Source organism: Eucyclogobius newberryi, unplaced genomic scaffold, assembly GCF_026437365.1.
Source record: "Eucyclogobius newberryi isolate DKJ021-1_F unplaced genomic scaffold, fEucNew1.0.hap1 SCAF_2, whole genome shotgun sequence".
Taxonomy (NCBI): Eukaryota; Metazoa; Chordata; class Actinopteri; order Gobiiformes; family Gobiidae; genus Eucyclogobius; species Eucyclogobius newberryi.
The window spans coordinates 40,983,508-41,008,440 of NW_027315834.1; the positions used below are offsets into that span (position 1 = coordinate 40,983,508).

A 24,933-nucleotide genomic window follows, 5' to 3' on the forward strand; every position below is an offset into this window, starting at 1 on the left:
AAAAACATCTTGGGTCAGCTGGGGTTTAGCCACCAATTAGAGAGGAATCTGGACATACATTGTCACCACATCACTCATAGGCCAAGTTCATTCAGGAGTAATTTAATTGCATACTTTATGTCTGCATTACTGCTGCCCCAGTAGCTACATTGTACGATGAGGACAAACGCTTATTATGTCATGATCTTGGACAGAGGAGCACGCAGAATGAATTTGGACAGTGTGTTCTTTTCAAAGTGACAAATATTTTGATGCAGCGCAATTCTGAAATAATAAGAAAGACAGGAGGTGTTGAGCATTTTTATACCATACAGCAGTTCACCATGAACACTGTAGGCTCTTGTCAGTCCAGCACATCTTTGTGGCCCTTCTTTGTCGGTTCAGAGTTGGATTATAATTACAAGTAAGAATGTTGGGTTTTTGGTAACCGTCACTAGATTAAAAGATAAAGCCAACCCATGTTGTTGCAAAGATTTCCCTTATGACTGTGACTGAGCACTTTTGCCAAATCATTCAAATGAAGAGAACTTGTTTGCCATGCACATAAAATTAGAGAGGAATGATTTGGGCCAAAAGACATGATGCTTTCAGACAAGAACCACTCTCACACATCAAAATTAAACAAGAAAAGTTGTTAGCATATTGGACACAACCAGCACTCAAAACCATACAACACCATAGAAATTTGCATAAGTTGTTTTATTCATTTTTAATGTCCTTTTTAATTATATTTTTAATTGCTGTTTTTTGTTGGTTTGGACATCCTGTAAAGTCAAGCCTTGAGCCCTTAACACAGTTGTTTTGCAAATCAGCAGTTTTAAAAGGGTGAGAGGAAGATTTAGTCTTTCCACTCATCCTTACATGCTCTGTCTCCACCCCTTTCAGTATACCATTGTCATCTTTATTTGTTTACGCAGAGTGTACCTTACAGAGTATATTTACACGTCATCTGATTGACTTGAACAACTTTCCACGTCGATAATGGGAGGAAGCTTGAGCTTTGAACGTTTTCTTTTTTTTCTACAGTCTTGTTCTCCTTTGAGCTTTTCTCATGCTTATTCTGTGATGTGTATTTCACTTTGTCTTTAGCATCACAGCCATCTTCACCATTATTAGAATATTATTTGACCACTTTATATTTATATATCTCTTTTCAATAAATTCCTCTCTTAACTGTACAATCGTACACAGTGTTTGACTTTTATATAGATTTTTGGGAATATATTATTTACCTAAGAATAGAGAAACAAAATTCAAAATAAAATATATTAGTATCCCAAAGTAACAAAACCATGCATGTTTAAAATATTTGTCCATAAAAACAAATGTTGTAGATAGGATCTGTGTTTATTTACAATCTGATCTTGGCACTGTTTGTCTTTTGGATGGACAATGGTATGACATTTAATACTTTTGACTCAACTTGAGTAACACCTTTCAGGTACAAGGGAAAATAAATAAAAAATGATAGAATCTGAACTGAACAGAGCTACGAATGTGGGTCAAACTAAGTCTTTTGAAGAAGAATATTCACTTGGGTTTAAAGTGTGGCAGTTTCCTCTTTCAGGCAAAATACCTGTGACATCGTAATGTCTACTGACATTTTTTCAGACATACAATGCTCCTAACATCACATCAAGTGCACTCACTGCTTAATTGTTGGGTGAAAATTCAAAAGAGAACATTAATATTTGATTTGAGTTGTAATGCAGCATTAATTGACACAGGCAAAATAAAACAAGAGACCAAAGTAACTGGAAAGCCCCAGTTTAGTCTGGTTTGGTCGACTAGGGACAGATGTTGAACAACTCCACTGTTGCCACATATAGAAGTACTTGACTGTTATCCAAAGACCATGTGTGAGCAAACAGAAAAGTACGTGTGTGTGTGTGTGTGTGTGGGTATTTGGGTGTCTCTGCATACTCATATTCAGTGCAAACACAAAGGGGGATACCCATCTTGTGTGGACCATCAGCTCTTTAGCCTCAGCTGAACACATTGACTCTACAGTAGTATCTGTCAGAGCACCTTGTAACCACAGTTCTATAAAGTTCTCTGCTGCAGCTCTCAGTGGAGATAAAACACTAGGCTGTCTGTAAAACCTGCCCAATGGCTGGCTAGCTGGTGTGCAGAGGTCTGAATTCCCCTCCCAAATCCCATCCCCCAGTCAGATCCTAGCACAAACCAATGTACTTGAGATTATTCTGGATGATCACGTCCGTGACAGCGTCGAACACAAACTGGATGTTGCTGGTGTCAGTGGCACAGGTGAAGTGCGAATAGATTTCCTTGGTTTCCTTGTTGCGGTTAAGGTCCTCAAACTGCCGCTGCACATAGACAGCTGCCTCCTCATAGGTGTTTTGACCTTTGTAGTCTGGGAAGCATACTGTTAAAGGAATACGTTTGATCTTCTCAGCCAGCAGGTCCTTCTTGTTGAGGAACAGGATAAGAGACGTGTTGGTGAACCAGTTGTTGTTGCAAATGGAGTCAAACAGACGCAAACTTTCTGCCATACGACTCTGTGTGGGATGAAAAAACAAGACAATATTAAAACCCCTTCTTTCCATAAACATATATCATGTAATCAATGTAGAATAAGGAAACATTTGCAGTCATGTTAAAATGTATTCAGGGGAGTAAAGAAAAGTAAAGTGAACCAGAACATATCCCAGCCAACCAGCTGACTAGCCAAAGGTTCAGTTTTTCTGTTATGTCAACAGAAGAAGACAGTTGAAGACCTGAGTTTGAACTCCTACAATCACCTCTTACTTTTCTCACAATCCTTTATTGAGTCAAGGAATATATATTTCTAATTACTCAGTAGACTCGACAAACTGTTACAGAAGTATGTGGCCATGGCTATAAATGATGTACTGCAACTAAAGAAATTCTATATGACATTGTGGATGTCAGCAGAAATACTGGACATGAGCAATGTGTTTATACTAGAGACAAACTAAAGACGTTTATGTTCATCCAGTAAAATTAATCAATCACTTAAAATTTTAAGGTTTTACAGCAAGCATCATTGAGCAAAATATTGGTGTTCAGGCTTTAAGAGGTATATGTTTGCTGTATTCTTACAAAAAGCATTCCTCTTCACTCATGCGCATGTGTGCATGCGTCAATACTGCCGGGGCTCATATGACTTTCAATGTATAAGAGAAAGGGAATAAAGAGAAAGTTGATCTGCTCATGGCAGCTGCTGGCATGTGGCGACTAGCCAGGAGCTTGTGACTGGAAGGTTGTCAGATGCAAGGCTGTTGCTTGAAAGGTTACAGAAACAACATGATGCTCTGAGCAAATCACAAGATCTCTCTGCATCAAAAAATACAGAAAGGAGTAAACCCTGATTTATTTCTGTTGGAAGTGCAAGTGAAAAAATAAAATGTGGTAAACCAAAATGTTAATTGAACTTTCTATATCTGTCTGATTTACCATTTTCTGTAGAATATAACTTGATCCTAAATAAATGTGCACACAGAGTCTGACATGCTGTTTGACTTCTCATCTCACAGTTAGAAAAACAAGAGCCTCGATGCTGGGAGACAGAACTGGGCAGGAGACAGCCAGCTGAGCTGTGGGAGTCCCCAGCCTCTGCACCGGCCAATGAGGCGCTCTTACAGTAAGTTTGTTAATGGGAAGCCGGAGAACAGGAGGAAGTGAAAGAACCCAGGAGGACTGAGGCTTCAGACTTCCTTCCTTTGCTTTAAACACCTACTGGTGCTGTGGCCCACTCTGCTTCCCCTCGCCTCCTCCTGTCAGACGACTCTAGAGGTAGAGCACTTCATTAAGATGAGTTAATGCAGCTATATTTCCATTAGGAGTAAAGTTAGGAACTAGCATAAAGTAATGCTTTTAACACATCCAACATGTGCTGTGGTGTGGGGCTGGTGCTCCATGAGGCGTCTACTCAAGTCTGTCTGGATTTGGTTAGAATGATATTGCCAAAGATCCTTTTTAAAATATTATTATGTTATGCTTATAACTGTCAAAGTGGATGACAGTGGAGTTGTTGTTGTTCCTTTGATATTTGGACTCCATTGGCTGTTAACTTTCACGTAACAGTTTAATGCTTGATTACTCTTGTGGTGGAGAAAAAAACATGTGAAAACTGAAAGCGATCTACATAATAAACAGGGGTGTTCTGCACTTAAGAATACATATTTCTCCACCGGTGCGATTTGCACTCCCACTTTTCACAGCTAGTCTGCTCTTTACGATGTGAAATCTGACAACCACTTTGTTTCCCTCTCCCGCTTTTGTATTTGCTAATCATGCATATTGCCTTGAAAATCCTTCTTTTATGTTAACTATGATATAGTGAGCTCTTGGGTCCCTTCTCTGTACTGTGCTCACCAAAGCGTTAAGGGGGAGAGGCCTGCATGGCTTGTAGTTACTGTGCTGGGCAGGGAAGGAAGCAGCCAGTGGCACAATAAGTTTGTCTGAAATAAGGTTAAAGATCACTTGGGTAGTTTCATCGCATTAATGACATTGAATACAGTGGATTCCTTTACTGCAAGCCTACAACAGAATGTTTTACTTATAGATGGCTTCATTTATGATTTACTGTCTCCAAAATGAGTAAATGAGACCTATATATTTCATTCCAAGAGCTTAAGTGAACAGCAACAAGACGAGCAGGAGTTTAAGACTTTAGATTGGGATAAATTAAATCAATTAACTTTGTTCTCCAAAGTTATGACACAATCCACATTTAACCCTCATCAGTTTTGTATTTTATCATGGAAAGTTTTTTTTAACATGAACAGGGGTGTCTTTGAGTCATGATTTTAAAGGCACTTCATCCAGCCATAAGAAACCTACACCCCCTTTCCTGTCATACACCCAACTCTATTTGTTACTTCCACATCTGAAATGGTTGTGATGCCCACGGTCTCTGCATATTTTCTTCTCGAGCTCCTCAGGGCTCCACAGCCATGTGCAGTGCACCCGTGAGGAGACAAAACACAAGGGTAAGCAAGGGTCTGCGCCCTCAGTCAGAGATGTCTGTAGCGTAGTAGTGCAGTATGTGTAGTGTGGACATACATTGTGGAATCAACCCATAAGGGTGATTTTGCTCCCATTTGATCATTAATACCCACATTTTACCCGAGTTAATTGCATCTCAATAAAATAACCCTTAAAATGCTTTCTTATGGATGATTTATAGGTAACTCCGACCATGTTTTATAGCTTTTTTTTCCACTTACACATTTATTTGCAAGAACCCCTGTTCTGTACACACCTGCTGTCCACATCAATAATACACACACAAACACATAATCATGCTCATATACATTTCATAAGTGTTTTTTAAAGCCCCTCCCCTTTCACTTCCCTCCACTGCGCTTCTCATCCCCACTTTCCTAGTCACAGCTCACTGTCAGCAGCACAGGATTAGGAGCATTTGACTGGCCTGTTGCTAAGCAACAGTAACCATGACAACGATTCATTATGAAGACAGGGATGGGAATGGGACAAGGAAAATGCATCAGGGAATGGGTTGACGGGTAAATGTTCTACTGCAATTATTACAGTAGGCCCTGTTTTGTGTGAGTTAGTGCATTGGTGTTGGACATGGTCTTGCTCAGGTGCTGACTTTGGTTTTTATGTTGATGACTTTGAGTGAAGGTTACTAAGACTCGGGGTGATAACTGGGAGGAATCAAGTAAAATAATATATCTAAAAGTCAAAGACATTATTATTGTATTATTATTGCACGGATTCAGCAGTTATAGTCGAGGCCATCTTAGGAGTTGGCCTCATACTGTATGCTGCAGCCCTGGGCCTCGGCCAGCAGGGGGCTTCATGAGTGCTGGGGCGAGCAATATGGCCAGTATTTTGGAAGTTTCTAAACTCCCACACTGGTTGTCTCTCCCATTTTGAGTGAATTTTGAGCCTTTTCCTTCTGATGTGGGCTGAAGAATGGGTGTTGCGTGTGTGAGAGACAGTAACAACACTCCATAAGGCAAACCTTGCACTGTACATATTGGGCGTCAGGTTCTTGTGATATTGATTTTATCAGGGCACATAAACTATAGTGGGCCTTGTAGACAAATTTCAATTAGCCGGCATACAGCCCTACCTAGTTTTCATAATTGCTTATAGCATAGTTTTCACAATGCATTTTACACACAAGCCCTCCTACGTGCTCTAATTCATTGCCATTCTTTCGATAAACCAAAATTTTCTGTAGGCCTAAACAAAATTGAAAAGTCCTGATAAAAGAGTTTGCCTGTGATTTGTCTGGATCATCTGTCTTCAGCGCTAGTGAGAAGAGTGACAAAGGTGAGAAAAAGCTTTGTCCGTGAGCTGGGGCGAAGCAGAGAAAGTCAGGGACTGTAAGGGAGGCACAGTTTTTACAGCATCATCAGAAATTTAAGATGCTTCTTTAAAGCCTCTACAACCCAGTGTCCATTGCTGTGCACAAGCAACGACTCCAGGACTAGAACTGAGAGATCTCAAACACAGCAGCTCATCTTACAAGCCTAAAATCGTAATTTATTATTTAATAAAGTGTTCAAATAATTTTAAATGTTACATTAATTTAATATTTAACAACATATTTTCCAAGCACCTGTGAACTCCCTCAGCTGCACAATGCCATGGCAATCTGTTAATTCTCACAGGTACAGCCTCGGGATTCTGTGAACTCAATTAACACCACACTGGATTTTCTCATCTTGCTTTATTTTTAAACATAAAAGTAATTGATTTCCTGTTCTAACCTGGCACATCAGCACTCTGCTTTATTCTTGTAGCCCATTTACAAACGTAGCCTACATTTAAATTACAGTGGGGGAATTATTATTACATTACATTATTACGGTAAATTATTATTATTGAGACAGATTATTTGTGTCTCATACATTTGCATTGGTTCAATTATTATAAAAAGACAAGCAATATCAGAATCTATGTAAATCAGAATACAAAACATTAACTGGATTATAATTAAATTGTAGTAGCACAACTGAGGAACACCGTGTCAACTTGGACCACCGCTGCATGTAGCTGACATAACGCACTCCAACAACACTAGCGGTAACAGCCAGGTTTAGAGGTGTACTCACTTGTACACAGCCAAATATAAACAAATGTGAAACTCCAAAGGAAAAATGCTTTAACTGCTCAAATATCGGAACTATCCCAATCTTCACTGTTAGCTGTAATGCTGGGATTTCTGCAACAACTTTATTACATTATGTAGCTTACTATAGCATTCTGACATGTGAAAATGGCAACATACAGTGTTTTGCATCCATTAATGATTAGCTTACAGGTTAAACAAAGCCTATAACACTTCCTGAAAAATCTTCATGGTACTGAAATGTAGGTCTGGCTTGTAAGTATCTGAAACTGTCAGTTTGAATGGTAATAGTGCCACACTGTGTATTAATTACGGTTTAGGTGATCTAGATTTTGTAAGATATAAGATAAGGAGCCTTCTGTAGGCACACTCAAAAAGACAACACATTTGTTTAGAGACAAAATATTATATATGACGAATGGGAGAATGTGTGGTAAAACATCATTATAAAAGAGAAATATGAGTGAAAGTTGAAAAGAAGCCGTAAGGCCTTCTCCTGAAAACCTTCACATTAGGCTACTTCTTGATTTGAAATATATGCTTTTCAAGTTCCGGTTCCAGAATGAAGTGATCAAGCTGATTTTGTTAACCAAAATAATTAATAAAAACAAGGAGCCAGACGCTTTAGAGATGGATATCCAAAGACAAGAACTCTCCGACTCCCGTACAATCTTAAGAAAAAACGGCCTCTCAAGCTAATGCTACAATGCTACACCATCAATCTCAGAACTGCCCCTGGCACTAGGTGACCAACAGCCACAGCACAGGAAAACCTGGGAGACCACCGCATGGCGAGCTCAGCAGACGGAAGAGAGGACTGGCTGAGAGACATAACGCTTGAACGGGTGATGGAGATGCTAAGTGCAATGCAGCGTGAGATGGCGGCAATGCAAGCTCAAATAAGAGGCGAAAACTCCACATGGGTCAAAATTTGAATTGGACTTTGTTGTTCTGAAAGCTGACCTGGGTGTAATGGCCGAAGGTGTGGTAGGCGGAGTAGCGAGTCTTGGACGGAGGAGGTGAGGGAGCTGAGAGCTGAGATGGGAAGGCTGCAGGTGAAGAACGAGGCTATGAAAAACAAGCTTCTAGATTTGGAGTCCAGGTCACCATAAATAATCTGAGACTCGTGGGAGTCCCTGAGGGCAAGGAGAAGGACAATTTGAAGGATTCCTTGAAACCGTTGTTACGGAACTTGTATCTGCGACTCCAGTTCTGATCACTTTTTTTACTTTGGAGAGGGCAAAACAGATGGCGACCCCCCACGTGGCCTGATAATGCAGTTCCTATTCACTATGACAAAGAAAAGGTACTGCAAGCTGCAAGATTCAGAGGAGAGATCAAGTACAATGACAAGAAAGTGTTCTTTACTCATGATTTAGCAGCCGGTATTCAAGTTTGTGAGGAATTCAGGCATAGACGGCTGAAACGTGGTTTTTAAACATGGTAATTATGGTGATGATTATTACATGGATTTGAGGATGGTAATTACATGAACACACATGCTCTATACATTTCAATTATTGATTTGACACATGAACATAGCTGGGAACACCATGTTTGGTATTGTGATCATGGTATATCTGCTCTGTGGAGACTTCATGGAGTAACAATAGTGGTAGATTGGATGAGCGTGAAATTTGATTGATAACAAGCTATGGCAGAGGAACATAGTGGTTTTTGGAAGGTTGTGTATCCAGTTCTTGGCTTAAAGGGCCCGACTTACAGATCTGACATCACTCCAAGTATTTGATCAGGATGTGTGTGACAAATCCTTTTGTTTTTCAGTTTATTTTTTCCCTGTTTCATGTTTTTGTAGTTATTGTGGTTGTGTGTTGTGCTGGACCAGAGAGTTTCACCAGGGTGAATTCAATACCACTAACAAAATGGCATCTGAAAATGTATGATTAGCATCCTTTAATGTTAACGGCGTATTAAACCCAATTGAACGTTCAAAATTACTAATAGAAATTAGAAAAGAAAACATAGACATTATTTACAGAAAGTGTGTTTTGTAAAGTTACAGTATACAGGGCTTGGGTGTGAGTTAACACGAGAAGATTGCATTTTCGTTGAAATCCGCTACATCTCAGGTTCTCAAACTTTTTGAGGCCAGGGACCCCTCATCAGTCAGAAAATATCTCAAGGACCCCCTATCATTCTCCATTACTGGCTGGAGAAGAAATATTGGACTGCAATTAATAAACAACTAACTTAGTTAGTCGTAATTTTGGACCAGCGCAAACACAGGCAAACTCGGAACTGCTCTCATTCTTTTACAATGGGTGCATATTGTCTTATTGCACAACAGTGGCCGGCTAGCTTTGTGTGGTCGTCCCTACACTGACATCACAGACAATGTGGAATACAGAGGAGTAACACAGCACTTTGTGGACTGGTGTCAGCTGAACCACCTCCTCATCAACGCAGAGCTGAACAAGAAGATGGTGATGGACCTCCACAGACTCCACTGTACTGCCCCTTCACAAGTTAACACCCAGGAAAGGACATAAGAGACTGGACTGAACACAGATGCACAGTACAGGAAGGGCCCGAGGGAGCTGGCACTACCTGCTGTGGAGTGAGGGGGCCACACCTGAGGACCTTCTTTCATCCTTTACGGAGAGGAAGAAGCTGGACATATAACTCCGTCTGTCAGTGACAGACTAACTCACCCATATATACATATATTTATATCATGCACTGTATTGTATTTTATTATTTTTACACCTTTTTGTATCTTAAAAAAATAACCTTGTATTTTGTCATTGAAATCCACCCGTAACTCACTGATTGCTGTGTGAGCTACGGGTGTGAGTAAGTATTTATTTTTAGTGCGGCTAAAAGGCTCATTTAACCAAAAACGAATAACAAGGCCCTGACCTTAACCATAACCCTACAAAAAGCCTCTAACTATCACCAAAAAATAAATAAAAACAAAATGTCGGTCAAATGTGGGAATATAGTCGTATGGGAACATAGGGCTATTGTGTAGGAATAATTTTACTTTTGTTCATTTATACTGTTTGTGCCAGTTTTTGTTTCATGTGTATAGGTCCAGTAATTACAGATATATGAACTAACACAATAATACAACTCGATATAAGTGTTAATAGGTATACCATTCCAATAATCATTGTCTAAATGGAAGATAAAGTAATAAATTATGTAATGTATAATTTTGTCAATCTTACCGTTTGGTTGTCTTCGTAGAGTTTGAGGTCGTAGCCACTAAGTTCTACACAGAAAATGATCGCAGTCACGCCCTCAAAACAGTGGATCCACTTTTTTCTTTCTGAGCGCTGTCCTCCTACATCTACCATCTTGAATGTGAGCTCCTTGAAGGTAAACTTGTTTTCCACAATGCCTGTGGTCATGTCACGGGACCGTAGGATGTCCTCGACAGTAGGGATGAATTCAAGTGCAGAGATGCGGTCCAGGTCATTCAGATAGTAGGCAGTGTTGTCTTCTAAATGGTATTCATTGGATCGTTGAAAACACTCTTGGACTCCTGAGTCTGCCCACAGACGTTTCATGACACCCTGTAATTCTGGTGTGATCTCCCCCTTGCTCTCAGCGGGCCCAGTGAGTGCAAAGAGCTGCACAGCATCATAGGCCCGGTCAGGGTTGTGAAAGTCAATTTTGAGAGTGGTGAGGGCCCGGATAATGCGAGTGAGGGAGTCGATGGCATTGTACAGGATTAGGGGCTTGTACTCCTTGCAGGCCTCAAGATTAAAGCCTCCGCTGTGAATGATCTTCATCTGTTTTACTATGGTGCTTTTCCCAGAGTTACTAGTACCTAACAACAGTAACTTGATTTCACGTCGCTGTCGCTGGCTTTCTGACCTCAAATGACGGTCGATTCGCCGCGAGCGCCGTGCAGCTTCCTTTTCCTCCGAACTCTGACGGCATCCCATGGTCCTCCACCACGTGGTGAGCACAAAGGAACACGTGCTGCTTTTTGATGGGGAACACAATATGATAAAGTGTTTTCCAAATGGAAATATTATTACGGCCTTGGAGTAGTGTTTTCAATATATTTCGGCCTTTCAGTGAAAGCACAGAATCAGACCAATTTAGTCCTTGAGAGAGGAGCCAGCGCACAGGAGTGATTCAGGAGTATCTCATTCTTAACTCAAAGGCAGTTGGAGTCCTGTGTGGGCAGAAGCCAGACTGGTGTGATTCCCACACAGTGCCTGGCCCTGAGATTGGGACTGCCTATGGAGGCCAACGGAGCAGGGGTGCATAGCAGGGCCCTTAAGAAACAGCTTTGGATGGGGCGGGGGACAACAGAGTCTGCAGTCTTATCAGTGGAGTAGGTCTTTGGACAGAAGCACTCGCACTCTCTTCTCCCACATTGCGACTGAGTTTTGCTGCCTCCGTTTATCTTTAAGAACAATCAACCTCAGCTCAATATTTGTCTTCTTCACTTGAATTCCCAGCTCAGGTCTTGATACTTCTGATGTGATGTTATCTCCCACACGTGAAGGTCTCACAGTCTGCCAAAAAAGATAAACAAGTAAAGCATGTTCAGTCCAAATGGAAGTATACAATATTTAGATCAATGTTTTTTTGTGTCACAATGAACTCCACTTTGTACAAAAATTTTTTGAATAATGACTTACCTAAAATAATTGGTTTACCTGAATTTCAGGCTAACGGGAGTCAAAAACAGATATTAGTTTGACTACCTCCTTATCCTGAACTTTCCATTTTTCTGGTTATTTAGCAATGAAGCTTTGTATTCGGAAGTATAATGTGTTCACTAACCTTACTGCCCATGAATTACTGTCCTTGTCCTGTAAGCACAGCTCTAACACCAGCAGGTCCACACCCTGTGCTTCTGTTTTGCCTTACCACGCCCACCTTTTACCACTACTGCATGCACACGTGCATTAGCAAACAACAAACCAAGGTCAAGACTACACAGAGGTGAACTAAGGCGAAACAGTAACATTTTAATACGGTTTCAACTCTTAATTTTCAATATCCAACAACCGCAAAAACGTTGATCTTTATTTCCCATAATGTCCACTGCTCCCTGCAAAAAATAAATATATATATATACACACACACGCACGCACACACACACACACATACACGCACACACACGCACGCACGCACACATACACGCACACACACACATACACACACACGCACACATACACCCGCACAGAAACATGCGCACACACACGTACAAACACACACACGCGCGCGCACATGCACACACACACATAAAAAAAATGGTAAGTGGGGAATTTGTTTAGAATACTTAATAATTGCTGTCAAGAGTAGAACTGATCTTAAACAATGATCCGCGCAGTCTATCAGAGAAAGTAGTATTCACATTCTTTGACGTTAGCAATAAAGCAAGTCTTCTTTCACGCTAGTAATTATTTGTGTGGAAAGTAGAAAGCCCAGGGAGCAACTACAGAGAATTACTTGCTCAGAGTTACAATACGTGAGTTCTCAAAGGTCATTGTCAAAACTGTTACTAAATAAACAATAACATTATGACCAAGATGCTTGCAGCCTGTATTGAACTTGAACATACTGTCACAATTATTGCATATGTGGCAGTATGGCCTGCGGGCAGACCATGCCACTTCCTATTGGCTAATCATTAGGGCCGTTGGCCAATAAAATGTTGATCAGTTTTGTCATTCATCCTCTGACCTACGCACTTCCTGGGTCTGGGTGTTGCTCCACGTACCTCCGCTCTCCAGGTAGTAGTTGTCCTTTTTGCTAATGCGATTCGATCATGTAGTTTTACTCATAAAATGGTTTCTGTGGTTTAGTGCCGTGGCCTGTCACCTGGCGCCGCTTTGTTAACGCTCCGATGTGATCTCTCCTGACTTGGGATTGTTGTGGTCTCGCTGTCATAGCCCCACAACGCGTGGTCCCGGGCAGCTAACGTGGTACGTCCTGAGCGTGATATGCCGGTAGCCTAGTGTTCAGGTTAGCGTTAACCAGCTCTCTTTTCAGATGATTTTCAGATTGGCCCAAAGGCTTTATTAGACAGGAAAGGACAGTGTGAAATGGGGATGAGAGAGAAGGGAGGACATGCAGCACATTGTCAGGATTCAAACTCACAAGACTGCGGCCGGCTGCACTTGGCGCCTGGCATACGTGTGCTGTGTCGCAAAAGCACTCAACCACCGGACTCAGACATGACATTTTACTGCACTTAAAAACAATATTGCATAATGGATACATATGGGTGAATCAACTCTATAATAAACACAGTTACTGAGGTTGAATGAGTTCTGTCAACTGGGTTAAAGTAAATTATCACAGAATAGAATGCTGCTTACTCGCGATAACTGATTTTCTCTATCGCATCAAACTGTAATAACAGTTTCGATGTTATTGTTAACATCTGTTGCAGCAGCATAATCTATGGAGCCTATTCTAAACCCTAGGGCCGGGGCCCAAAGTAGGGCCACGAGCACTTCCTTGAGGGCTCAGTAAATTACAATACATTCAATATGACAATGCACCCCAGGTTACTTTGTACAGAAAATTAGGTTAAAAAAAGTTAAGAATGCCTATTCAATGGAGTTACTACATTCTGTGACATCTAATAAATCTGAAAAACATGCTCAATTTATACAACATTATGATTTAGGTTAAAGATGTATTACCCACTCAAACTATTTAATGTAACTAGTACCTATAGGTCTCACAAACCCTTTGGCACATGATTTTTTCGTCCGCATGCTCGGCTTTAGGACAGCAAAGTGAAGCAGGGGCGGACCACCAAAGCGCAGTCAAATACTTTATTACTGGTAATAGATGAAAACTAATCTAATTTTGCCACTAATTTTCTCTAGTCCAGTTTCTTTTAAAAGGGGTCCAGACTATGGAACTCTCTTCCCTCTGACCTAAAACTACAGACTAAACCCAACATGTTCAGCAAGACTCTGAAACTGGTTAAAGTCAGGCCAGAGCTAGTCATATAATGTTTGAAAAGGGGCAAGCTCCATGTGAAGCTGGTTGCTGTGTTCTGAGTTCAAATCTTACAATTTACTACATGTCCTTCCTCATTCCCATTTCACGCTCCCCTGTCCTGTCTAAAAAGCCTAGGGGCCAAAAATTCTCTATTAAAAAGAAATGTGCCTTTGTCTATATTTGTGTTGAATTTTTAACCTGTCTATCTGGACTAAACCCAAAAGCCCCCTATGGACAGGTGTTGAAAGCACCATAATAACGTAATGTACCCTAACTTTAAGAGCGCAAAGGTGCATGTAGGAGCTTAGAAAATATGCCATATACTTATTGTATTCTACACCTTCTGTATGACTGATTGAGAAAGTTAACGTTCAAACTGAAAAAGAAAATAGACGAACAGTGAAGACTAGAGAATTGCCTGACCGTGAGAGGCCCACTCATGGGTCAGAACAACAGACCAACTGTCCTAGACTGATGGTGCTAAACAAGCATCATTTTCTCTTTTAATTCCGGGCCCTTGCAGAAATGTTTCTTAAGTTACAGTTAAGGCCACAGTTATTTTATTACTTGGTTTACGAATCCGCACTTAGATGATTGATTTCTACAATATAAATAAAATACATTGTTATCATTTTTTTTTTATAAAGTACCGCCGACAAGGCAAAATAGCATTAAATGAAATATAAAAAGCCAAAGTCAAAAGATAAGAGCGTGTGAAGCAATTTTTCGTCAAAATCCTGCATGAGTCTGGGACAAAGCGGCTCCGTCCCTGCGCACGGCTCCGGGAGAGCATGAGAAGACGCACGGGCCCGTTTCCTTGTCTGCTAGGCGCAGCGCTAACTAACAAATACACATTTTAAACTCTTTTACCACATTTTATCCAGCACCTTTTGCCGTGACTAAGGCTGCACACTTAGAAGCGTCTGTTCTACCGAATCAAAACACACTAAATCTACTGTTACACTCACCTGTGCGTCGCGTCTTTTGAAAATTGAAATTATATTTATATTTTGCCCGCATGTTCAATATATTTCATTTAAAAATCCATAAACCAAGTAATAAAATAACTACGGCCTAACTGCAAAAATAAAATAATTGAAAACATGAGGTTTTAATCTAGTTAGATTTAGCCCTAATTTGGACCACAACATTGGTTTATAGAGTACACATGACACGAATTTGGTGCAGTGAATGTCCAGGGGGGCTCAATCTTGTTTCTTATTGACAGGGGCAAACTTTACAAGTCAACGTGGTTGCTGAGCCAAATCTGAATAAAAATTGCATACACACAGTGAATCAATTAATTTAATCATCTTGATGAGTTTATGGAAAACATAATTGTGTATACATTTTTATTTTTTTATTTTTTCCAGATCATATCTCAAATATGTCTGCTTCCGTTTCCATTGGCCACACTCCTGATATGTGATACTGGTGAGGGAGATTCTCGCAGCCTGAGAGGATTTCCAAGAATCAATGCACAAGCAAGCAAATTCCAAAAAGGAGGATCTGATGGGACTCAAATTTCACAGAAACGGTTTGTAGACTTGCTTACCTGAGTATTTTCGACTCATTGGAATTTTATATTTATTAAATACAACATGTATTTCATAAAAGTTGTGTAATTTCAAAGGACAATTTGAACTGACCAGATGATGTGTATTAGATTGTAAAATACCTCTGAATGTTGCAGCAGAGATCACAAAACAAAAGCAGTTTTAAGTCAGTTAGGCATAGTAAATTTAAAGTGAGAATCTGTAAATAGTTAAATACCGGTAATTTTGCTACATCTATAAAAAATTTAAACTTCAGCAAAAAGCAGACATTGTCAATGTCATGCTTCTAACAACCGTTAGATTAATATCACAGCAATGTCAGTTGCAACATAGATTCAGCAGATAGCACTGTATCGTATGAGGCCTCTATGTTTGAGCTAATAATACTCGAAAAGCGTCATGTACATTTTGCACACTGGAAGCTTGTTTTCTGTAGTGAGTCAGACCTCAAGGTATGTCAGATTTACAAATCTATTTAACAAGAGATAGCAATATAAATGTGTTTAAGTGTTAATACATTTCAATTCCACACTCAGCAAATGAGAGACCACAGATTTCACTAAAATGTAATTTTAGATGAATTTTAAATAAATGTTGTAAACACAGTTATATTTAAGATTTTGCCTAAATTGTATCTGCATTTTGGATGACATTTCCTGTATTGATGACACTGATAAAGGAATCTACTTCCTTCCTTCCTTCCTTTTTTTTTTTTTTTTACTATCTTCTGCACTGTCCCTCAACTGATTGACTAATCAAATATAAATTATGAGAGACAGATCATAGGCACTTTTTCCCTTCCTTGTATTGGCATCTCTGGAGTTGAGAGACATGCTTTATGTTACTGAAAGCCTGGTGCAGACTTCAGAGATGCCTGCCCTATACACATTGAAGGACATTACACATTCATTAAGGAAGACAATGATGTGCAGTGTTCTGTGTTCCACTCCCTCCAACAGTAGACTGTTGAGGGTGGAGATGTGCTGGGGGTTAGCTCTCTGTGCTCTAGATGCTTTTTCGTGATAATGCTCTGTTGAACGTAGCTGATCTCAATGGCTGTGTTCTCAGTGTGTGCTTCAATCTGACGGGTCACACTGAGTCACAAGACCAGTCAGTGATGACAATGGCAGGTTTGTGCAGAGTGGAGCTGTGTGTAGTGCATACTGTGATGTGAGAGGAGAAGATGGCACAAGGTGGACGCTGGAGTTTGTGTCGTGGACTGTGTGAAGTGAGACGACATTGTTGATGTAGATCGAAACAGCCACAGCCTGCAAAGCGTGTCAAAACTTTTATCTTGCACAGAAATATTTGAACACTAATCAAAACCATGGAGCTATTGCAAAAGGCTTTCTGACATACATTCACACGCACTGAAGCACGGTATTAGTCATTTTGGTTATGATAAAAGGCGCTTGCTAGTTGCTGATACAAATTGTGGGTTCGTTCAGGCTCTTAAAACCCACAGATATACAGATAGCACATAGCAGATAGAAACAGAGCCAACTATTTGACAAAAAAGATAACACATTCAATGTCTGAATTTCTTTTTTAAACTACATGCTCTAAACAGAACTTACAATACACACCAATATATTAGGATCACTCATTTTCAGCCTTTCGGCTACTTTAAAATCTACAATATGCAATTGGTTGAATCAAAGATGGTGCGTCCCTTCACTCAGTGTTTCTAAATCGTGTACCTTATCTTCACTCCCCTCTGCTGTTGGTTGGAGGCTGTAGCACTCCCTCATCATCTCTCTCCCTTTCCACAACCTCATTGTTGTCATATGACCGCTGTTATGTGTGTGTGCAGCGTAACACAAAGTTGCTCTGTTAGTTCCCTCTGCTCTGCCCCTTAGATTTGAGTGTTCCAAGTAAGGCCCTCTCACTCTCCAGAGTCAGGGAAACAGACAAGCCCCTGTCTTCTGCAACCAACAAACATCAGACAACAGCGCATAGAAAAAGGCGAGGGGTGAACTGAATCAACTGTTTTATGTAGCTCAACCTCAAACTCATTCATGCAACCCTGTTTGAACTTGGTTTGAAATGTTGCATTTTTGCATTTATCTGTGCTAATGTATTTATGAGTCCACTTCACCTGTCTGTGTTGTATGTGGCTGTCAGACACTGTACCATCGCTCTTTGTCCACAGATGATACTTTGCCCTAGAAACTGGCAAGCATTTAAACACCCAAAACAAACACAAATGCTGAGCTAGCTAAAACAGACCAATGTCCTGCCTGACATCATAGAGTGACAAAGCAATCCTTACACACATATAACAACACTTGCTTCTACAACTAATTTGTACTCTCCCTAAATACATTATTCTGTAATTCTTATACTCTTCATGAACAAAGTGTCATCTTTGATTAATAATTGTATAAAGTTGGTCCCTGAGGGAAACAGACTTAGCCCTTTGGCATTGTGCTTTAATAGAACGATGTGTAATCTTCCAAGTAGTTGGTCCGCTCACCTGCAAGGTTAAATATGTCTGAAACTGCTCATGGATCAGAGCAAAGGCCTAAGGGAGCAAACGGTCACTGTGAAACCCCATTTGTCCTCTCTGTCCTGGACCATAATATCACCCAGTGGTGTGGCCAGAGTTTGTAACACGAGGTCTGGAGGGGAGTCACGTTTTGTCATTGCTCTTATCATATCCCTGTAGGTCACATATTTAGGACCATTCCTACTACACTACACACTTTTTATTATGTAGCATAATCAGTTTTATTTATTAACGTATAGCATAGGTGGTTACGTTTGTACATGATTAACTATACACATTTGATTGGTAACCACATGGGATTCTGTACATACGATGGACTTAGTTTTAAATTGTAATAAGTAAAAAAATGTAGTCAGAGTTGTAAAAAACATATTAAACAACTCTACATGCCATTCACAAACGATTCGAAATGATTTGTATTCTGTGGTTTAACTGTGATAACTGTGACTAACCCTGGTGCATCAAACTGTAGTTGTGCTAATGAATTAGCAGATTTATTACACTTGGTGACATATATTCACTCGCATAATCACTCGCTTGGATTAAGGCTTATTACATAAAACAATGAAATTTCCCCATGTGTGGACAATAAAGGATTATCTTATCTTATCTTATCTTAACACCATACATGGAACACAATCGTTATTCTTTTCTGTGTTCCCTTGAGAAACCGTAACTGGACATTTTAAAAGAATGCCAATTTCTACTCTGTTTTGATAGCAGATGTAGAGAGGATTTATTCCACCATTTTTCTTCGCTTCGCAGATGTCTAGGCCTCAGTGTCGGTGGATCTATCACACACGCATTCTTTAGTTGTCACATGCTCTGAAACGCTGGATCTGCACCATAAAAATCATCACAGTCTTTCCCCTCTTTCTGTCATCCAATCTGTTCCAAATCTCCTTTCAATGTATTTCTTATTTGCCTCTTTGTGCTGTTCTCCGCTGCATCAACCTCCGCCCCTCTGCCCCATCTGCCTCCCTACTGTTAAACCCGAAGCCCGACGACCCCTCCCTGCACTCCTTTTCTCTCTCTGTGAGTCTCTCGAGCATGAAACACAAACACACATACACTACGCAATGAACGCTCCAGTCCTCTCCTGATGCTACAGCGCTGAACCCCCATTGAAAAATAGCCTAATACTGTGTCAAAAAATATGAGGGATGGTTGAGACAGAAAATGTCACAAATCATCCTGTTGGCTGCTGAGTACATGAACATGCCCCGCGCGCTCCTGTGGCTCCTTCTTACTGTTTTAAGATTTGTGCTCATAAATAGATGCATGCTACCCGATGCAAATAAAGAAAATGAGATTGAGATGAGGTTGTAGTTCAGTGTCAATGTATAAATGTTCTTCCATTCAAAGAAAGCGAGCTCCGCTGGCAGAGCCTACGTGAATGTTCCTGTTCTCCTCCTGATGAGCTACAATTCACCTCAGTCGTCGCAGAATAAGTCCCATATGGAAGTGAACACTATAAGAACATCAACATAAAATATTTCGAGTCGACCCCATTGATTGGAAATCATTTACCGACTTGTTTCTGTTTCAAAGCGCACGGCCTGGAGAGAATCGCAGACGCAGACGTGAGCGCTCACATACCTTTGATGCATCTTCCACTTGTCCTACATAACCTGAAGTAATTATATGAGGTAAGCACTGAGCACTTAGTTAAAAGCATGTCCATGTCAAGCAAAGACGCAGTGGGGATGTGATGAGTCAAATTGCAAGCATAAAATAACACCATTTGTTGGCACAGAGCTAGCAGGGTGGAGGAGGGGACAGGGCAGCCAAGCCTTGGTTCCATCTCTGAACATCCCTTATGCTACATTACAGAAAAAAATAAAAACACTGCCACTCCCTCTTCACAGAGTAGCTGCAATCAAATGGTTTCTTGATCATGTTCTATGTCCAAAGAAACCAAAAAAGCTGTATATTGTAAAGTAGTCTTACCGTGTTCACAAGCCAGCATCCGATAAAAAAAAAAAAGGATACTGCAGACAAGCCCTTGGAGTGAGAACAGCTCTGTGCAATCCCGCTTTAGTCCTGCTGTTTCATCCTCGTTGCTCCCTCGCATTCACGGCGTCACACTGGCACATCGCTCAGCCTTTCCGTGCCCCTGCTTCTCGTTCTTACTAGCGTCTGTGTGCTGTATCCTCTCTTGTTTGCTCCGAGGCAGTTGAGACACTGCAGCGATGGGGGTGGAGGGCGTGTATATATGTGTGTGTGCGTGTGTGTTAGTGTGAGCCAGAGACAGAGGCAGCGAGAGGGAGTGCGGAGCAGAAACGAAGGGAGGAGTCAGCTGGGACCGAGAGGAGAAAAGGGAAATGGTCAGGATTAAGTCATGAGGGTAACAAAATGCTGCCCCTGATGTAGCTGCCGTCACCATCGCAAACAGACTGTCCAAATTGACTGTGGACAAAACATGACAGTAAAATTCTCATTGGCTGTTAAGAGGCCAGAATGTGAACAGAACGCTGGGCAGTTGTGTTTGCTGAGCCAGAAGCCAACAGCAGGCTTGGTTGTGATTTCATTGATGACTGAAAAAACATACATGATAGGCCAAGAGTGAGGAGGAGGGGACAATAGAGGAGTGGAAGGCAGGGGAGGGCACAAATGACGACAACGAACAAGGAGGAGGGCCGAACGTAATGTGCTGTTTCCGTGCCAACTGTTTCTGTGACAGTGGGATGACTTCCTTTATTGCTATTGGCTATAACTATGAATTGATAGGAGCTCTGGCAAATGAGGCAGCGTTCCATGGGTGTAATTGCCGGCTCCCGTTTACGTGTTTTTCTCATAGACGGTTAATTTATGGGGAAAACAAGACCGGCGGTGTTTTAATAAGTGCAGATGTTGCTACGACAGCAGCCTTCACGCTTTGTCCTAATGGATAACACTAGAGCTACAGAGACGTATTTTTGACTCACGTTCACACTTAACCCATCAGCTCCAACAGCAGAAATCCCCCTATCGGGTTTCTCAGAATGTGTAGCATAATGTAATTGCATGGACACTAAGCCTGATGCCATGAACTGTGGGAATTAATCAGTGATAGGCCGGGGCAAGTGCACATCTGGTGAGAGGGGAGCAACTTCAACCCTCTTGCTGACCTTTATAATCGGGTCAGGCAGGCAGGTGGTGAACTGTTTCCATTCTTTCTCACTTCGACCGTGTCTCTTTATCCCAATTACCCCATTCAAGAAATCCCATTTATTACCTCTGTAGACATTTCATGCTGACACACAAGTCCTTCCTCTTTCTGTCACGGTCATTAGCCATAACAAGGCACGCATGTATCATCTACACATGGCAATACTACACACTAGGAATGCACTCATTTCCTCAGCGCAAAACCCAAATAGAATCACATTTATACCTGCAATGGGGACATGATTTGACAGTCAACTGTGCAACATATTCATGCATAAGAAAAAAGAAAATACCTCCCCCCATAGACAATAGCTTTAGCTGTAAACTAGGTCAGTGTTTATGCTTACGGTCAATAGTGGCTATTGACTTTTCGACGTCATGAGAACATCTACCTCATCCTCCTTTAAACACGAGATTGTTTTTTCTGAAGCATGTGCAACTGTATATATTCACAACTTTGACGTTTCTTTTATGTATTTTTTTTCATTGTTCATCAACATTGTTGGCAGTTTAGAAACAAATGGCAGTACAAAAGCACCAGTACAGCGGTAGAAAATAAGATGATGTACTTTATAACATAATACAGCCTAGCAGATTATTGTGACATGTTTGACGTAGTAGTTACATGGGTGGGAACTGTATGTTAAACGTCAGATTGTTGTTGTTTTTTTGTTTTTTGTTTTTTGCATCAGTGATAAGGGCTTATTAACTGAAGTCATACCAACGTGTACAATTATATAAATGGGCCTTGATTGGCGTTGGTATTAATTAGTTTGACTATGGGTGAAATGTTGATTTGTTTTAATATTATTATTTTTTACCTTTATTTAACCAAGTAAGAACCCATCGAAAACTCTTTTCCCAAGGGTGACCTGGAGCAAAGTAAAGATATAACAGCACACACATTTTAAAACATTACACATTTAAAAGAAACCTAATTGAGACCATTTCATGCAATCTCAACTCCATCTGAAGGGAGTTCCAAGCTGCAGGGGCAGCATAGAAAAAGCTCGCCTCCACCAGTCAGTCCTCACACCAACCAAACGGATCTTTTTTCACCTGTTTTAGCAGATTATAATTGTGGTTTACTGGTATCTGATTTGTCTCGTTAGACATTTAAAACAGTTTCTCATGGCTGTGTCCCAGTCCTTCTTCATCGCATATGTCTCACATTTTTTTTGTCTTTCTGCGATTGTCTCTGTGCCTCTCCAGTTTCCTGTCTCCTTAATCCCTAATCCTGTGGAAATCAGTCAAGCAGATTGCGCTCGCTTTGATCAGCCTCTCATATCAGTGCGAGCTAACAGTGTCAGCACACCCGGATCCCACAGAATCCTGGTGCCCAGGGGAAGGCTTCAAACTGGCATATACCCCTGACTCTGCATGAGAGGGACAGGAAAGGGGGCTATGCTAATCAGTTATTTCATAATTGTTTAATAAATATAATCAGTAGCTAGAATGTTTATTTTGGATCCTAATTTTCTTCATACATTGGTAAAGGAGCTTGAGAGTTAATAACTGTGCGCGTGTGTGTGCGTGTGTGTGTGTGTGTGCGTGTGTGTGTGTCTGTCTGTCTGTCTGTCTGTCTGTCTGTGTGTGCGTGTGCGCGTGCGCGTGCGCGTGCGTGTGCGCGTGTGTGTAAGCACACTGACTAATCAGAGATGATCCTACTTTATAGGCCGAAACGTGATCATTTTGATTCTAGTGTATAGTTTTTGATAAACCACTAAAAAGTCTATAAATTGTAATTTGCTCTGAAAACTATTTGTGATGTTTTGTTGGTTATCCTTAAAAAATATGCATATGTAGCTTTACACAGCACCATATACTGTTTGTATTTAAAGCCCTGTTACTTATCAGTTAAACTGTAAGAGCAAGTTGGAATCACAATGATGGATGAAGCTTTATATAGCTTGCCAGATAAATAACACAAGGATGGACTGCCATCTAGTGATTACATAAAGGAATTACAGTTACTTAGTGGCCATAGCAATTTGTCAATCTCAGAAGCAAAGCAGGGATGTACCTGGTTAGTACTTGGATGGAAGACCACTGGAATGCCAGGTGCCACAGGAGGGCAGTAGTGCATATTGTTGTTTTGTCATAGGACAAGACACGTTATCCGCATTGCCTCCAGTGTACATGTATGCTGGTGGATGAAAGAGAGTGCTTGTGAGAGTGAATGTGGAACAACAGATGGAAATCAGCCCATGGCTACAATGTGTTAACAGCATGTGTATCATGTATGTTCATTAACATGCACTGTCCCCAAAAAGTAAACTACTACTATACTACTAATGATAATAATAACGCATGTGTCCATTCATAATTGTTTCACACTTGGTTCCAGAACTTAACGTGCTAATTTAATTATTATATATTAATAATTGAAATTTCCCCATGTGGGACAATAAAGGAATATCTTATCTTATCTTAATTGTGTTAGTAGTAGAACACTTCAAACCAGGGCCTTTTTTGTATTAAAACATTAAGGAACTCAATGGTTTGATGCTAAATGGACTGCAGTCTATGGATTTCTCTTTTATTTTTTTGCCTATGTAGATCCATATATTTTAAAGCAAAATAATTTGTTTAAGAATGAACAAAGCAACTGTTAAAATCCACCCCTGATGACCACCATCTGATCACCACTTAATATTTTGCTATTTATTCAGTGTTGCTTGTTCACACCTTTTTGAGCACTCAAACTGAGTGTATGAGTTACTGGTTTTTGGAAGTGTCTGCCTATCAACTGCTTTGTTGTGTAATACTATTTACATGTGTAATACAATTTATGTATAATAATTACACACAGCAATTGACAATAGTGTCTGTCCCTCATCAGACAGTTCAAGGCTCTGTCAACACTTCAGGCTGAAGTGGCCCAATAAGTGGCCCTGTTATATTTTTAAAAGGTCAATTCTTCCGTGTCATGTATGACAACAGCACAACTTCACATTTGTAGCTGATCTGAATCCCGTTTTGCTCATTTCATTGCTTTGGTTCGGCTGTTGTGTTTGAATGAGTGTGTGCTCATTGCAGAGTTTTTTAATCTCAACACACTCTCATAATAGTCTATTCTTAATACCATAAATACCTCATTGCACTGCATGTTTGAAGCATGCAGTCATGTCATTAAACAACTTTTTAAAAAGCCTCACCTTGATCCTGACCTGTCAGTAAACCTGTTTAAAATCTTCCCTTTGTCTCCAAAAACAGCTTTGTCGCCATCTGCAGGACAATGATTTATCTAAAGTTTTTCAGTCAGGGTTCAGAGGTCGCTACAGCGCTGAAACCGCACTAGTTAAAGTCACAAATGAGTTGTAATTAGCTGCAGATGATGGACTGGTCTCAATCCTGGTTCTGTTGAACCTCAGCATTTGACACCATCGACCACAACATTCTACTGCAAAGGTTAGAATGTGATTTAGGTGTGACAGCCGGTTTAAATCAAATTTATTGGATAGGTATCAGTTTGTTAATGCAAACTAGAGCTCCTCACCTTGTTCTAAAGTTACTTACGGTGTGCTTCAGGGTTCAGTATTCGGACCGATTCCGTTTTCTCTTTATATGCTGCCGTTAGGTAACATTATCATAAAGCATGGCAATAAAAAAAAAACATGGCACTGCTATGCATGGAATGGAATGTGACGAGTCTTTGTTCTTGCCATGTTTTTTTA

General features: G+C 40.5%; 1 protein-coding gene across 1 annotated transcript; it reads right to left on the reverse strand.

The window, feature by feature from the left end:
• Positions 1–284: 284 nt before the first annotated feature.
• On the reverse strand, positions 285–20,448 carry gnaz (guanine nucleotide binding protein (G protein), alpha z polypeptide). Its single transcript, XM_072455369.1, has 3 exons — positions 20,057–20,448; positions 10,285–11,589; positions 285–2,519 (listed from the first exon to the last, which is right to left on the reverse strand). Exons 2-3 carry the CDS (start codon positions 11,005–11,007, stop codon positions 2,175–2,177), a joined length of 1,068 nt encoding a protein of 355 aa, XP_072311470.1. The 5' UTR covers positions 11,008–11,589; positions 20,057–20,448; the 3' UTR covers positions 285–2,174.
• Between the last annotated feature and the right edge of the window lie 4,485 nt (positions 20,449–24,933).